The following is a 17408-nucleotide window of genomic DNA, read 5'->3' as shown; positions in this document are numbered from 1 at the left end:
GATGGCGCCCTAGTAGCACTATAAGGTATTATATATTTCGTGCTCCGAAATATAAACAATCCAACTGCTTAATACCTTTCCCGATGTATAGACACATTGAAAAGGATATTTGTTGTCATACAAAGGATGAAAAACAGCTGATACGAGATTATAAGGAATGCCGTAGGGGTAAGAATAATAAAATCTTCCTCCTGGTAATATACTGTAGGTTGCACCACGCAACGTATGCAGTACTGTCACTTCGAAATAATAGTGGCTGAATGTTTATATATATAATTTTAACTCACGTAACAAGTAAATGACATTTTTGACTGTTTAAACCAATACACTAATAAATCGTACGGATGCCAAAGGAAATGCCCCTCAGATTACGATAGTTAGATTGACGCTATTGCAAATAGGGTTAGAATTATTCTCACAAGATATAACCGGGAACTCAGGATCTACAAACTGACAAGAATACGAATATGTATCTATCCACAAATTGCATTACATTAGATGATTAGTTGATAACAAAGTTCATTATGAATAATTCCAATAAAACATTGGAGTGCATATTACATGCAAAGGGTCTTTTCCCCATATAAGGCGTTGGCTGAATCCAAGCATACATCCACTCCACACACATCCAAAATATGTTTACTGTCCCTCTCATTTTAGTACCTCATGAATAAAGGGTAATCCCTGGGTACCCATCTCTGTCCCCACTACACCATTCAGGTCAAAGGTAATGCTACAAACAATAAGAAACAGTAGCTCCACAGTAGGGCCTGACAATTTACCCTCACCAATTTGTTATACAGTATGGTGAACCCCTCCACCTTCTATCCACTTGGAAAATAAATTACAAAACAAGCAGGGGAACCAGTGGAATGAGTTGCCACAGCATGTGATTAAGGCAAGTTCAGTTTAAATATTTAAGTCCAGTTATTTCATCAGTCTTTATTCAGACTATAAGAATTATGAGGATTCTGATAATACATAGACAAATCTCAATTAGGAAAGGTAACAAAATAATGCAAACATAAACATAAAAGTGTTCATTACTATCTTTAACCTTTAATAAGTACCTAAAAGACATGGATATATACTATTAGGCGAGGCCTACAGATTAACCAATAATCCTTAACTTTCAGTATAAATGCAAGAAGAAAATTCTTGTAGGCCATGCCATTTCTTCCTCTGAATACAACTACTCTCAGTTCACTCCTATCTTTTGCACTCCTCTTTGCTTAACCTCTTCATTATGAGTAAAATTCTTGCAGGCGGCATCAACTGCCTGATGTATGATGATCTGATGATGCATCACAATATTTGCGTCATAAAATACAAAGGCACAGCTGTATTACTCATTATCTTTCACTCTGAATATTAATAACCGCAGAAAATATGATCAAACCAGTTCACATAATATGGGGGTCACTTAGCTACAATTACAAAATACAAATAGTCAAGACATCAATGCCAGCATCCTTATATATCCACTTGCGACTCATTATGCCTACGTAGGTGTTGTCATATGGATGGGGTTCATAGACATTCCTCTTGCATCAAGTGTCCCCATCACCCTGTCCATCCAGCTCATTCTTCATTTTCTCCACAAGTTCACTCCATCTACTTTTGCTTTCTATACTCTTTGGCTAGTCTTTCTTCACTTATTCTTCCCATGTGCTCAAATCACCTTAACACTCTTTCCATTCCCATTTTCTGCCTCACTGTCAGATTTCCCATCTTATCCATTCTCATTGGACTATACTTCTCATGCACTTTATCTCAAATACATATTCTTCTTTTCTGCCTCCTTCAGATTCTAAGCCTTTGCTCCATATAATGTCATAGACATAATTATTCTCTCATACAGTCTTCTCTTTACATTCCTCCACAAGTATTTATTTTTCATAAAAATTTTCATGCCCAACAAACATGTAATTGTTTCCTTTACTCTATAATTCACCTCAACCTCCATTACTCCATTCACTACCTCACACAGCCCCAAACACTTAAAACTTTTAACTTCTTCCAGCCTCTCACCCTTTAATCTCACCTCCAACTCACCATCATCATCACTTTTTGTACATTTTATTACCTTACTTTATCACCTTGCTTCTGACCCAGGGCAGTACCAGGGCAGTGGGTGAGATGCAGGGATGACCTGTCATCCAGGGGCCAAGATAAGAGGTAGAGAAGGGGGTGGATGGGAGTGGAGTATATGGGGATGGGATGGGTGGGATTGGTTTTTATGCCTTTGTTTTTTGGCTACCTCTCTTGTTAGGGGGAAAAACCTTTGGTATGTGTATATGTGTACTTTTGCCAACATTTATTTTCACACACCCTGCATCCAACTCCTTCAGTATATCCTAAATATAGCCAGAAACACAGTGTCATCTGCAAACAACAGCTGGTTCAACTCCCAACATAGATATTTGTTAGTCCGGTTCTCTCATGCAGAAAACCCATGGCCCCAGCAAACCAGCCACAACATAAGAACATAAGAATAAAGGAGACTGCAAGAGACCATAAGGCCTACACTAGGCATCACCACCTCTCATCCCCATCCATAAAGTTGTCTAATCGTTTTTTAAAACAACTGATAGTTTCAGCGCTTACTACATGGTTACTAAATTTATTCCATTCATCGACCACCCTATTAGTAAACCAATTCTTGCCCATTTCCTTCTTAAATCTAAATTTGTCCAGTTTATACCCATTACTGCAAGTCCTGCCCTGTTGTTTTATTATGATGACCTTGTTTGCATCACCCTTGTTATAGCCTTTGATCCACTTGAACACTTCTATTAGATCACCCCGCACTCTGCGTCTTTCCAGAGAGTGTAAGTTTAGGTGCCTAAGCCTCTCTTCGTAAGGCAAATTTCTGAGTCCATGTATCATTTTGGTCATTCTTCTCTGTACTGATTCTAGTGGATTTATGTCCATTCTGTAGGACGGAGACCAAAACTGTACCGCATAGTCAAGGATGGGTCTAACTATCGCTAGATAGAGTTTAATAATTACCTCTGCACTTCTATTCGTTACTGTCCTAGCAATGAAGCCTAATGCGCTGTTAGCTTTATTTCTGGCACTAATGCACTGCTTCCTGGTTTTAAGGTCCGGACTCACCAGTATTCCCAAGTCCCTCTCGCACTCACTGCCACCAATTATCCCACATTTCACTCAGTGAAAAAAAATTGTCACTTTCAGGAAAGAGTGAGTGTATGATAGTAGGTTTTACAAGGGTTTAGAAGATGCACTTTATGCAGCCAAGAGTAATGAAAGTAAAGAAAATTTTTTTTTTTAGTATTTTGTCAGAAATAACCAACATGTTGAAGGTGGTAAAGGAGAGATTAAAGTTGTTAGAGTTTGTACAGACAAGTCTGGGAAGACAGACAGGGAACATTGAAGCTGTGGGGGGAAAGTGATTCCAACCAGTACAATGTGAGACAATGATTGTTATTATTATTATTGTGGAGTGTTTGTTTTATGATCTGAGTGCATGTTGGTCATGTTGGGGAGTTTGCTTGAATTCACTATGTTTTTATCACAGAGTTGGTGTAGGATAGTAGGGGGGAATGAAGACATTACATTTGAGAAAAAGAGGAGAGGGAAAAGGAAGCAAATAAAGAAGTATGTATGGGAATTTCTAAAGAGGAGCGTGCATGTAAACAGAAAAAAAAAGGAAAGAGGGATGTCCTTAGCTTTAGTTCCTTAGAAAAGATTAAATTAGCCCTATCACCTGTTTTTTTTTTTTTTTTTTTTTTTATGGCCAACTCTTGATTGGAAGAAGGGCTATAAATAAGATATATTTTTTTCTTTCTTTTCCAGGTAGTGTACTCTGAACACAATGGCTTTCCCATTACGGATGGGGAAATATGCATTTTTGATAAAGAATGTAAATTGTCATAAAAGAAGAACATCTGTAGTTATCAGATGGCATTTTTCAAGGCAGTGTATGTTTGTAACATCACAGACAACAGCAAAAGATTGTGTGCATCCAAGTGTAGATCTTGCTCCACAAATTACAATAATTAGCCACACCCCAGCTGATCAACTGGAATCGAGGTTTGTTGCACTGAAGAGCAAGAAAGCAAAGTCTTCTGCAAATAAGGTAAACAAGTTATGGTAATAGAATAGAATAAGATGTGATTAACAAATTGTCAAATATGTAAATACAATATTGAAGAAAATATATATATATATATATATATATATATATACTGTATATATATATATATATATATATATATATATATATATATATATATATATATATATACATACATATATCAAATGGTAGAATCTGCTCATTTGCCTCCTGACCTCACATACGGAGTGAGCCGAGGGTAGAGACATCTTCCCATGTTCCCCTTTCTTTTGTTAAGGGTGCTACTTAACAGCATGCTCTCTCTTAATTGTATTTACTGAAGAGGATTGCAGTTTGCAATCGAAATATATAGATTCCCCGTTTCCAGTCTTTTCTACTCCACAGTGGTTTCTACGTTATTGACAAATGTGTGATTACATTTTTCATCTGTAATACACACATATATATACTGTATATATATATATACAGTAAATCCTCGATATAACAGACGATGGGGACAGGGATCTGTCGTTATATCCAAAGATCCGTTATAACTGAGGATCTGTTATATCCGATGGAAATACCAGACAGATCCATTATATCCCAAAGTTTGTCTGGTATTAGAAATTAGTAGGATTAGAAATTACAGTAAACCCTCGATATAATGGACAATATGGGGACGGGTCTGTTGTCATATCAGAAGATCTGTTATAACCGAGGATTCCTCACTATAATAGATGAAAAGCCGTTATATTGAGGTTTTGTCCTGTCAGATATTTTGTCTGTTATATCCGATATCCGGTATATCAAGATCCGTTATATCGAGAGTTTACTGTATATATATATACATACATACATATACCAAAGGCTTTTCCCCCTTACACAGGGGATAGCCAAAAAGAAAAAAGCATAGAAATCACTCCCACCCATTTCATTTCCCATATATTCCACTCCCCTCCACCCTCCTCCCTCCCTCCTATCTACATTTCTCATTAGTAACTGCCTTACATTCAAGGTTCAGCATTTTGTTGATTACCGGAAAATACTGGTGCAGGGCGGTGATGGGGGAGATGGTTGTATATCTTTCCTTCGGAGATATCGCAATCCAAGGGCTGGGCCAGATGGTGGAGATGGTGGTCATGGGGCTCATATCATCTTTAAGGTAAAAAAAAATTCTACTAATGTAACCTCAGTTTTATTTTGCAAATGAAGTGAAGTTTAGTACAAGTAACATTTTATTTGAATTATCTGTTCATATTCCAGTAAAAAAAATTCTGTTTTATCCAAATATTGTAATTAGAAAAAAATCTAATGATTCATTTTTTTTTTCCCCAGGCAACGTCAGATCGTAAATCACTTGAACATATAGATTCATTTATCCCTGGTGATTCAGGAGTCAAAGGTGGAAACAAAAACTGCACAGGAGCAAATGCTCCCAACACCATTATTGAGGTAACAAGTTACTTCTTGCCAGTGTAAGGCCAGAAATTTTAATTGAATATTATTTTCATTTCATTGCATTTTTCTAGAAAATTAAAATGTAATGCCACAACGGCATCCACACCTGTGAACAGCTGATGAAAAATGGAAGATATTTCCTATAAAATCTATATGTCCAGCACCTGAATGTTTAATGTGTGGGTTATAACATAGTATTTCAAGATTATCAGTAATCAAATTGCCCTGAAAACGTGAGATATCAAATTTTTATGGGTATATATTTGACCTTATAATTAGCTATTGCCAGAGTGAAAGGGGGTAATTTGTAGTGTTTTTGAGAAGAAAGATAGATGTGTTAGCACTAAGTGAAACAATACTAAAAGGGAAACATGAATTTTTATATGAGAGTGTGGTGGGTAGGGTGTTGGGATTGGAGAGAGGATGAGAAAGAAGAGGCTTTGTTGGTAAGTGATGAGATGTGTAAATGTGTGGTTGAATAGGAAGGAAATGTCATCTCGGATACTGTAGGTAAAAATGAGAAAAGCTTCAAAGGTATGTATTTTCAAGACATTAACTCATCATTCAACTGCTCATCAATTTTGTGCCCTCCACCCTTAGATACCACCAAAACAACACCATTGTGATACTTTAGTTTTGATGAATAACTTTTTTTGTAACAATAATGGTTTTGTATCTGTTTACTTATGTGTGGTTTACATAACTAGTGGCTGAGACAAAACAATGACAGCTTCCTGTCCGAAATCTTCTTTGTTCCACACAACCATGAAATCTCTCCCCCTTACCAGGGAGGTAGGCAAAGTCAAAAGGCATAATTCCACTCTCACCCATTTCATCCCTACATACTCCACTCCCATCCACCACCCCTCCCTCCCTCTCATCTTGGCTCCTCATGGATGACGGGTCATCCCTGTATCCGCTCATCATCCTGGGTCAGAACCAATGCAGCAAGACACAGCACATCCACAACAAGCCTGCTTCATTTAATCAACAACCCCTCTCTCCGTCCCCTCATGCAGAAACATTGAATACGGGGCAAAATCCTTTCTGGCTCCGTCAAAAATATTACTAACACATAACCACTCCCTAACCCCCCACATACCCAGCCCACTCCCTTCCATTCATCACATTATCATCCATACACATCCATTCTCCACTCACACCTATCATCTGGCTTCTCTCTTCCTTCCTCAGCCATGAACTAAAGAAACATTAACAGTAAATTTGAATGGCCAGCTTTTTCTATTGGACACGAGCCGTAAAATTCTAAGTCACACTTATACACATCTCCCTTAGCCCACATATCAACTACATAATAGTGAAAATCAGCAAGAAAATAAACATATTAAGATCAGTAGCAATCACAGGTTTTTGGCAACAAAAAGAATCACTAATCACAGCGTACAAGCATCTCATAAAAACCACACTTGACCATGGTTCCCCACAGTCAAGAAAACAGACACCCTACAAACTGTACAAAACAAAGAAGACTAATAACCTGATTCACTAAAACCTCACCTAAACACAAAAACCAAAACCCTCCCCAAACAGGAGCACACAAAAATGAGAGACAATCCATCCAAGAGCCCTCATTCCTTCCTTATATTAATTTGTTTTTTTTCTCCAAATTTTTGCAGGTCCCCTTGGGCACCACATTTAGATTAAAAGGAGAAATTGTTGCCAGTCTTGAAGAAGCGGATGCAATGTTTGTTGGAGCAAGAGGTGGTGCTGGAGGAAAAGGAAACGTGTTCTTCACAACAGATATGTAAGATGTCTACATGAACTTCTTACATACACCAAGGGCTTCTCCCCTCCTTACAAGGGAGGTAGCCAAAGTCAAAAGGCATAATTCCACTCCCACCCATTTCATCCCCACCCACTCCACCTCCACTCACCACCCCTTCCTCCTTCTCTTCCATCTTGGCTCCTCCTGGATGAAGAGTCATCCTTGTATTTTGCCCATTGTCTAAGTTAACTTAGAACTTAGTTAACTTAATTAACTTAGAACTTCCTAAGAAAATAATGATAATAAAAATATAAGTAAATAAAAACACACAGGCATAGTGAATACTAATAAAAAAAAAATATATAGTAGTTATGATAAAAGAATAAGCACATTTACTCTTTCAACACAGAATACTTTATATTCAGAATTATGTACACTTTATCAATTGTGTTCTCATTGACACCAGCCAATATTGATTAATCTATAGAGTCCAGTGGCATACTTTATTAATTTTGTCCATGTTGAGACCACATACCAGCTTATATCTTTGAATGGAGATGGGGAGGTTGGCATGTTTTGAATGCTGACAGTCAGAAAACAAACACATCTAACCAAACCAATAAATTGAGTACCTCACTAGCCACTCTTAGAGATCAACCCAGAGGAGAATTCACTTTGAAGACTTGTGGGAGAACTACTAACATGCATGTGATCGGGTCATCAACCAGAACTAAGACAGCACTAGCACAAAAGTGACCAGTCACCAGATACCAAATACACAAGTTGTAACCACTACATAGAAAACAAAGAACATATTGGCATAGACTACCCAGCACTAACCCACACCAGACAACTTCACAGAATGATTTGTAGGCTGACCCAGGGGTCATGCCTAATTTCCTGGAGGCTATGAGTATTGTCAGTTGGAACTGTGGCAATAGATTGATTGATTGATTTTGTACAATTTCCTAGAGGCTATGAGTCTTGTCAGAAGGAGCTGTGGCAATAGATTGATTGATTTTGTGCAGCAAAAGGAACAAAAGTAGTAAATGAATGATCCCATCTATACTATCATATCACTGCACAGAAGTAGAATAGTTTGGCAACAGTCAGAATAGAAGAAAAGTGTTATGAAAAATAAGTATCTGGGGATGAATGCTAAGAGAAGGTTGTATGAGGGAGTGATTGTGACAACAGCACTGTATGGAGTGGAGAATTAGAATTTGAAAGAGGCAGAAGGAAGAGCATAAATGTGTTTGAGGTGAAGGGTTTAGGAAACATGGTGGATACTACAAGGATGTAGAGAGAGCTATGCAAAGATGAGGTTAGGAGCAGAGGTAGAAAAAGAAATGGAAAATTGAGTTGACTTGGAGGGAGAAATTGACCTATTGGTATACCTATGTCTTCTACTTGAAGGCAACCAGCTTCCAGTACTCCACAATACTCACACACAAAAATACATACACACTCAGATCACTGAAAAAATACTCCTTAATACACTGCCATATTGTATACTTCACCAGATCCTCCCAGAAATGAACACAACAGAGAAATCACTTCTTAGATGAGCAGAAATAGCATTGGCACACATATGTTCAAGTCACCACCTTCCACTAAAACAGCGTCAATACAGGATCACCAGGCAACAGATATTAGATACTCTAGATGTAACCACCACAGACAACTTAAAAGCACATTACACTAGACTGTCCTACACTCAATCCAAACATACATACATACATATACCAAGGCTTTTTCCCTCTTACAAGGGAGGTAGCTAAAGGGAAAAGGCATCAAATAATTCCCACCCATTCTATCCCTGAATACACTCCACACCCCTCCACACTCCCTCTTATCTTAGCACCTCCTGGATGACGGGTCATCCCTGCACCTTGTCCACTGCCCTGGGTCAGAAGCAGTGTTGCAAGACACAGCACACCCACAGCAAGGCTGCTTCATTAAATCGGCAACCCCCACTCTCTGTCCCCCCATGCATAAAGGAGAAAACGGGGAGAAATCCCTTTGGGCTGCGTCAAATTTTGCTCACACATACTACCTCACCCACCATCCCCCTCGCCCATTCCACCTCATGCATCACATCATCATCCATATACAACCATTCTCCATTCACCCCTGTCTTCTGTCCTCTCCCGTCCTTCCTCAACAGACATTCCCCTCTTCCCCAAAGCCCCCGTCACCCCATCCATCCACCTCTTCCCTGTGGTGGGGGAAAAGAATACTGCCACCAAGTAATTCCACTTGGATCGTGAGAGGCGAGAAGAAAGGGACGGGGATTGGGACTAGGCATCCTTCTCCTTGTAGCCCCACAGGGGACATCCCTAAAAGAAAAGGAAAGGTTCAATTCAAACAGTTCCTCAAAATCTCTTAAGTGAGTGACTTTAGGGCTGACCTGGTGGTTGTGGCCCATCTCCTGGGATCTGTAGGTCTCCTGTAAGAGAGAACAGGGGTAATAGGTTTTTCAGTCAATTGCATAGAACCTTGTACCTGTTATTTTCAGTGGAGTCTGTAGGGGATGGAATGGGTGGGAGTGGTTTTTATGCCTTTGTTTTTTTTTTCTACCTCCCTTGTAAGGGGGAAAAAGCCTTTGGTATGTGTATGTATTTTCATATACTTTCTCTTTGGGGGTAATCTTGATATCTTAAGTATAGATGGCCCAATAGAGTTGTTTTCTTGCAGTCTGTTATTAGGAGTACAATTGTATTTTTTTTTTCTTTTAGCGTCTTGTCAAACATTTATTTAGCAGTGATGTTACCCGCTACCTGATGAAAATTGAAATATGATTTAGAGCTGAATGTTAATTGTTTCCCTTTTTTGTTTTTTCCATGCCTGTAAAGTGATCAAGCCCCAAAGATTGCTGAATATGGTGGAAAGGGAGAACAGGTGTCATATGAAGTTGAGCTACGCACCATGGCAGATGTAGGGCTGGTAAGTCGTTTTTCACAAATGTTGAAGTCTGATCTTTAAGTAGGGTACAAACTGTACTTAATTTTCTGTTTGAATTTTGAACTTGTCATTGGTTTAGAGTGTGAGCATTGCAGTATTGTATCTATTTTTCTTTTCTGTTCATGTTTTCAAGGTCATCTTTCCTCAGAACTATAATTCCATACCTCTGAAAATTAATATCCACATGAACAAGTTGCTTAAATGCAGCAAAGGAAACATGGAGGACTGGGAGTGAGGCATTCATTCCTGACATTTCGTCTACTTTTTTTTTTTTTAAAGTCACTCCCAATCCATGTTTCCTTTGCCATGTTTAAGCAATTCCATACCTCCTTTCCTTAGGGAACTTTATCAAATGCCTTGGTTATGTCTGTTGTTACCATGACCATTCTTTATGGTGATGCTTTCCTGTTGAAACCCTCCAGCATTTGTGTGATGTTTTTCAATGATGTGCTAGTGGAATGTCTCTCCCTGAATCCTAAATTGATTTGGGGAAGTGGGTAGATCAGTTCTGTTTCTTTCTGCAGTTAGTATATTCATCAGCTTTGATGTGGTGGATAGTAATGAGATCAGTCAGTTTTCTGGTGGTTTGTTTGATGCAGGGATGACCCATCATCCAGGAGATACCAAGATAAGACAGTGGAGGGGAGTGGAATTTGTTGGGGACGGAATGGGTGGGAGTAGTTTCTATGCTTTTGTTTTTTGGCTACCTCCCTTATAAGGGGGAAAAAGCCTTTGGTATATGTATGTTGTTTGATTTAATTTTGAGTATCACATGTGTTATTTTCCAGGTTGTTTGAATTTTGTTGTGCAACCAAGAGTGGTTGAAACTATCACTCAAGGTCATGATTGCATATGGGCCGAGATGTTTTAGATGAATGTTTGATATTTTATCTGGTCCCTCTGCATGGGAGTTTTTCAGTTTCTTTATTGTACCTTCCACATCTGGACTGGAGAAGGATGACAGGGATCTGTGCCTAATTTGATTTTTCATATCTATTTACTTAATTTCTTGTGTTGCAGGTTTGATATTTATTTTGGAGGAAGTGTTTGTTAGTGATATTGCATTGCTGTTTTGATGATGGTATTTTACCTTTGATTATTCCAACTGCTTTATGGATGGAGAGGGGGATAATTTAGAAAAGTAATTACAGTTCTTCACAGCTGTTATTTGTTTTCCCATCTATTTTAATTGTGTGTTCTTCCCAGCTCTCATTCTTTGTGTTGTTTATTAGTTGGTGATGTTGTTCTAGTTGTAGCATTTTTTTTTTTTTTTTTCCTTTCTTTTTTCCCCAACATGGATATCTCAAGTGTGTAGTTGGGGTTGTATTTTTTTCTCCTATAGGGTCTTGGATTATGTTTCTTGTTAGCCTTTTAAATGTCACTGCTATCTCTTCCTTTGCTCTGTCAGTGGATGGGAACTGGCTTATGGCAAAGATCTCCGCATTCTTTTCTGTTTCTTCTGTGAATTCTTGCCAGATTGCTTTTTTGTCCTTTTTCATGTCTTCCTGTATGTAGGTTTTATTTTTTCTTCCAGTCCTATGGGGGTTATTATAGAGAAATAGTATGAGGGGAGGTTATGAATGATTCCCCATGTTTGTTTGGAGGGAGAGTGAGCCCGTGGTTATGTTGAGGAAATTGCTTGTTGGTTACATTATGTAAACATTTGTCTCAATAATTCCTGACATATTCTCAGTGAATGATTATTTCAATGTCCTTTGATATTCCCCAAAATCCAGATAGGTTTTCCCAATGCTGGCAAATCAACTCTTTTGCGTGCCATATCTAGAGCACGGCCCAAGGTAGCAGCTTACCCATTTACAACTCGAAATCCTCATGTTGGTATGGTGCACTATGCTGACTACCAACAGCTAGCAGGTGAGTGCCCAAAAACAGTGTTCAGAAAATTATTGATGATTTTTATGACCACATGTACTATAACTTATAAGAAAGGGATTCTACAGAGCTGATTAAAATAGTCTGCAGGAAACTAGAGTAAAAGAATGAGTGCCACTTGGAATTGGTCCATCTGTTGCCCCAGATCTCTTTTACAGGAGACCTATGGCTCACAGGCAACCAGCAACAGCCATCAGATTTGTCCATAAATCACTCAAGGAAAAAATATGGTATTGTTATCTGGGTATAGTTGGGTTGGAATAGCAGGTACCTCCCATGAGTCACATTTCTGTGTTGAAAGGACTAAAGATTTTTTTTTTCTTCTCTCTTTTGTTTAAAGTTGCTGATATTCCTGGATTGATAGAAGGAGCTCACAAGAACCGTGGACTTGGCATTGCTTTTCTGCGTCACATTGAAAGGTGTTCATGTCTACTCTACGTTATTGACATTGCACACCCTAGGCCACTGGAGCAGCTAGAAACACTAAGGTATTGTACAAGTAGAGCCAGTCTTGCATAACAAGACTCTCCAATCATTATTCATCAAATACTTATGTCAACTTGTCAGGGTAGTGGCTGTTTTGTGATGTACTAGATGTATGCCTTTATCCCCAAAGTACTAAATTTCTTGGTACACGGGTTTATGTACAAAGACAAAAAAATATAAAGAATAGGAAAATAATAATCACACAAAAAAGTTATTTGGAAAAGGGATCATTTTGTAGTTTTTAATTTATTGTAATAATAGATGGATGTGAGTACTGCATTTCACTTTTCATGCACACAGGTATGAATTGGAACAATACGAGAAGGGGCTGTCCAATAGACCAAGCATAATTGTTGCAAACAAGATGGATCTACCAGAAGCTCAGGTATTAGATCTTGTTGTAATGTACTCTATGTTAACTTCTCTGTCAGCTTCATTGATCTATACTATTACTGTTTTTCCCAATAATGTATTTAAATTATTGTGCTTGAAATATTTATTAATTTTATCATTCTTTTCATATTTTCTTCTTCTCTTTTAATTTCAGAACAATTTTGAGAATTTCAAATCTGGAGTGAATCTTCCCACTCTTGGTGTAAGTGCTAAGTTGGGCCTTAGTTTGACGCCTCTGCTTGCAAGCATGAGGTTTCTTGTAGATCATAATCTGGAACAGAAAAGCGAAGTTTTGTTATATTAAATTATCATTGTAGTCTGTATACTTGTAAATAAATATACAAAAAAAATTTCTACTTAGTACTTAACATATTATTTTTTACTAGTGGGCAGTGAACAAGATGCACGGATGACCTGTCATCCAGGAGGTGGCAAGATAAGAGGGTGGAGGGGAGTGGAGTGTGATTGGGTGGGAGTGGTTTTTATGCCTTTGGTTTTTTGGCTACCTCCCTTATAAGGGTGAAAAAAGTCTTTGGTGTATGTATGTATATATTTACTAATGTTTTTACTGGTATTTATTTATGAGAGGGAGGAAAGGGTGGTAGATAAGAGTGGAAGGGGTGGGGATGACTTTGGCTACCTCCCTGGTAAGGGGGGAAAAAGGCCTTGGTAAACAGATAGATTTGTGACCATACCCATGGCGCTGTATGAAGCAGACTCGGAGTCTAAGGGAGGCAGAAAGGAAGAGCCAGGATGTGGATGTAATGAAATGAGGTCAATTAGACAAATAGAAAGTATGAGTGGACAAGGTGCAGGGATGACCTATCATCCAGGAGGTGCTAAGATAAGAGGGCGGGTGGAGGGGTGTGGAGTGTATTCAGGGATGGAATGGGTGGGAATGATTTTATGCCTTTTCCTTTTTGGCTACCTCCCTTGTAAGGGGGGAAAAGCCTTGGTATATGTATGTATAAATGATATAGACCATGGACTAAAATCTACTGTTTCCAAATTTGCTGATGATACAAAACTGTGCGGAGTGGCAAATGATCACTCAAACCAATTAGATATTCAAGAAGATTTAAGTAAATTATAACAATGGACTGAAAAGTGGCTAATGAAATTCAACACTGGTAAATGCAAGGTAATGCACATAGTTAAGTATAACAGTAAGTACGAATACAAGTTATTTGGAAATTCGTTAACAAAAAAGGATAGTTAAAAGGATCTCGGCGTAATTATCAGTAATGACCTCAAATCATCCAAGCAGTGTATTTCAGTGTTCATGTCTACTCTACGTTATTGACATTGCACACCCTAGGCCACTGGAGCAGCTAGAAACACTAAGGTATTGTACAAGTAGAGCCAGTCTTGCATAACAAGACTCTCCAATCATTATTCATCAAATACTTATGTCAACTTGTCAGGGTAGTGGCTGTTTTGTGATGTACTAGATGTATGCCTTTATCCCCAAAGTACTAAATTTCTTGGTACACGGGTTTATGTACAAAGACAAAAAAATATAAAGAATAGGAAAATAATAATCACACAAAAAAGTTATTTGGAAAAGGGATCATTTTGTAGTTTTTAATTTATTGTAATAATAGATGGATGTGAGTACTGCATTTCACTTTTCATGCACACAGGTATGAATTGGAACAATACGAGAAGGGGCTGTCCAATAGACCAAGCATAATTGTTGCAAACAAGATGGATCTACCAGAAGCTCAGGTATTAGATCTTGTTGTAATGTACTCTATGTTAACTTCTCTGTCAGCTTCATTGATCTATACTATTACTGTTTTTCCCAATAATGTATTTAAATTATTGTGCTTGAAATATTTATTAATTTTATCATTCTTTTCATATTTTCTTCTTCTCTTTTAATTTCAGAACAATTTTGAGAATTTCAAATCTGGAGTGAATCTTCCCACTCTTGGTGTAAGTGCTAAGTTGGGCCTTAGTTTGACGCCTCTGCTTGCAAGCATGAGGTTTCTTGTAGATCATAATCTGGAACAGAAAAGCGAAGTTTTGTTATATTAAATTATCATTGCAGTCTGTATACTTGTAAATAAATATACAAAAAATTTTCTACTTAGTACTTAACATATTATTTTTTACTAGTGGGCAGTGAACAAGATGCACGGATGACCTGTCATCCAGGAGGTGGCAAGATAAGAGGGTGGAGGGGAGTGGAGTGTGATTGGGTGGGAGTGGTTTTTATGCCTTTGGTTTTTTGGCTACCTCCCTTATAAGGGTGAAAAAAGTCTTTGGTGTATGTATGTATATATTTACTAATGTTTTTACTGGTATTTATTTATGAGAGGGAGGAAAGGGTGGTAGATAAGAGTGGAAGGGGTGGGGATGACTTTGGCTACCTCCCTGGTAAGGGGGGAAAAAGGCCTTGGTAAACAGATAGATTTGTGACTATACCCATGGCGCTGTATGAAGCAGACTCGGAGTCTAAGGGAGGCAGAAAGGAAGAGCCAGGATGTGGATGTAATGAAATGAGGTCAATTAGACAAATAGAAAGTATGAGTGGACAAGGTGCAGGGATGACCTATCATCCAGGAGGTGCTAAGATAAGAGGGCGGGTGGAGGGGTGTGGAGTGTATTCAGGGATGGAATGGGTGGGAATGATTTTATGCCTTTTCCTTTTTGGCTACCTCCCTTGTAAGGGGGGAAAAGCCTTGGTATATGTATGTATAAATGATATAGACCATGGACTAAAATATACTGTTTCCAAATTTGCTGATGATACAAAACTGTGCGGAGTGGCAAATGATCACTCAAACCAATTAGATATTCAAGAAGATTTAGATCAATTACAGCAATGGTCTGAAAAGTGGCTAATGAAATTTAACACAAGTAAATGCAAGGTAATGCACATAGGTAAAAATAACAGTAAGTACGATTACAAGTTATTTGGAAATTCGTTAACAAAAAAGGATAGTGAAAAAGATCTCGGCGTAATTATCAGTAATGACCTCAAATCATCCAAGCAGTGTATTTCAGCCTCTGAGAAAGCAAATAAGATTCTGGGACTGATTGTGCGATCTTTTGATTTCAAAAGTCCATCACTTATTAACAAGCTATATAAATCGTTAGTTCGTCCACATTTGGAATATGCTGTTTCCGTATGGTCACCGAATCTCATTAAAGACATTGACAGGCTGGAAAAAGTACAACGGCGAGCCACAAAACTGATTCCAAATATCAAAAATAAATCATACGAAAATCGATTAAAGCACATGAATCTGTTTTCCCTAAAAAAGCGTAGACTCAGAGGTGACTTGATACAGGTCTTTAAGATTTTAAAGGGAATTGACAACATCAAAAGTGACAAAATTTTCACATTGAATGAGAATCAGACAAGAAACAATGGTCTCAAACTGTCCGGAAATAGATTCAATTTGGAAGTAGGTAGAAACAACTTTGCCAACCGTGTAGTTAATGAATGGAATAAACTTCTTGCACAGGTAGTGCAATGTAGTTCAGTTCGAAGCTTTAAGAATCATTTAGATAAATACCTAAGTAAGATGCTGTAATGATTATAATCTATCTTATACTATTTGTTTTTGTTTTGTTATCATTTGTCTGTCTGATTTTCATTTATCATTAGTTATATGTCAATTTATTATTTACTATTTACCTGTTTGTTTATTATTCTAACTATACCTATGCATTTATTTATGTATTTTATTTGTTATTTACATTATTATAGTTGTTATTTATTATTTTATTATTAATGTTTTGTTTTTTTTGTTGTTTTTTTGCATCCGACCTAGATATGGATCAAAAGGTCTCCTGTCGGCATGCTCTGCCTTTGTAATATATATATATATATATATGTTTGTGTGTGTGGCTGAGTTGAAGGATAGACTGAAGCAATTGGTAACATTTTGGGTGTGTGGAAGGAGAAAGCTGTTTCTGCACCTTCTTTGGCAATGTGCTCTCCACTTATCAGCCATATGTGCATGGCACCTCCTTCATTCCCGTATGTAAAGCTCCATAGGAAGGGGTTGGCAGAGACAAAACCCACACTCATGTATGTATCTATATACCAAAGGCTTTTTAATCCTTATATGGGAGGTAGCCAAGTCAAAAGGCACAAACCCACTTCCACCCATTCCACTTCCATCCACCTTCCTTTCCTCCCTCTCATCTTACCTCCTTGTGGTGTGCTAAGATGACAAAACCCACACAGTTACAGCTCCTCTTAAGACCCCTTTTTATTGCCCTTTTTCCCAACACCAAAGAACTTGCATTCCACACCAACTGTGTGTGTAGAGCTTAGGGCAGAAGGAGGGGGTTCATATGTATGCAGCTGGACTCTGCAGGAGTGACCCCAACTACACATATATACATATACCGAAGGCTTTTTCCCCCTACACGGGGGGATAGCCAAAAAGA

General features: G+C 38.1%; 2 protein-coding genes across 3 annotated transcripts; both read left to right on the top strand.

Annotated features, from left to right (window-relative positions):
* The first annotated feature begins 33 nt into the window (after positions 1-33).
* Positions 34-13329, top strand: LOC143023064 (mitochondrial ribosome-associated GTPase 2-like). 2 transcript variants are annotated; one of them, XM_076181542.1, is made up of 11 exons: positions 153-168; positions 804-898; positions 3820-4102; positions 5094-5240; positions 5414-5530; positions 7174-7301; positions 10118-10208; positions 11963-12101; positions 12460-12607; positions 12906-12990; positions 13153-13329. In XM_076181542.1, the coding sequence occupies exons 3-11, from the start codon at positions 3839-3841 to the stop codon at positions 13300-13302; spliced, it is 1269 nt and encodes a 422-aa protein (XP_076037657.1). In that variant the 5' UTR covers positions 153-168; positions 804-898; positions 3820-3838; the 3' UTR covers positions 13303-13329. The 2 variants fall into 2 exon arrangements, with proteins under 2 accessions (XP_076037656.1, XP_076037657.1); XM_076181541.1 differs by lacking the exon at positions 804-898 and having other exon boundaries at positions 34-168.
* A 913-nt stretch (positions 13330-14242) lies between these two features.
* On the top strand, positions 14243-15087 carry LOC143023065 (mitochondrial ribosome-associated GTPase 2-like). The gene is made up of 3 exons (XM_076181543.1): positions 14243-14343; positions 14642-14726; positions 14889-15087. The coding sequence occupies exons 1-3, from the start codon at positions 14243-14245 to the stop codon at positions 15036-15038; spliced, it is 336 nt and encodes a 111-aa protein (XP_076037658.1). The 3' UTR covers positions 15039-15087.
* The last annotated feature ends 2321 nt before the right edge of the window (positions 15088-17408 follow it).

This window comes from Oratosquilla oratoria, unplaced genomic scaffold (genome assembly GCF_046742065.1).
Source record: "Oratosquilla oratoria isolate Oo_2021 unplaced genomic scaffold, ASM4674206v1 SCAFFOLD301, whole genome shotgun sequence".
Lineage (NCBI taxonomy): Eukaryota > Metazoa > Arthropoda > Malacostraca > Stomatopoda > Squillidae > Oratosquilla > Oratosquilla oratoria.
The sequence above is the reverse complement of the archived record's forward strand: the minus strand, read 5'-3'. Positions and strand labels throughout refer to the sequence as shown.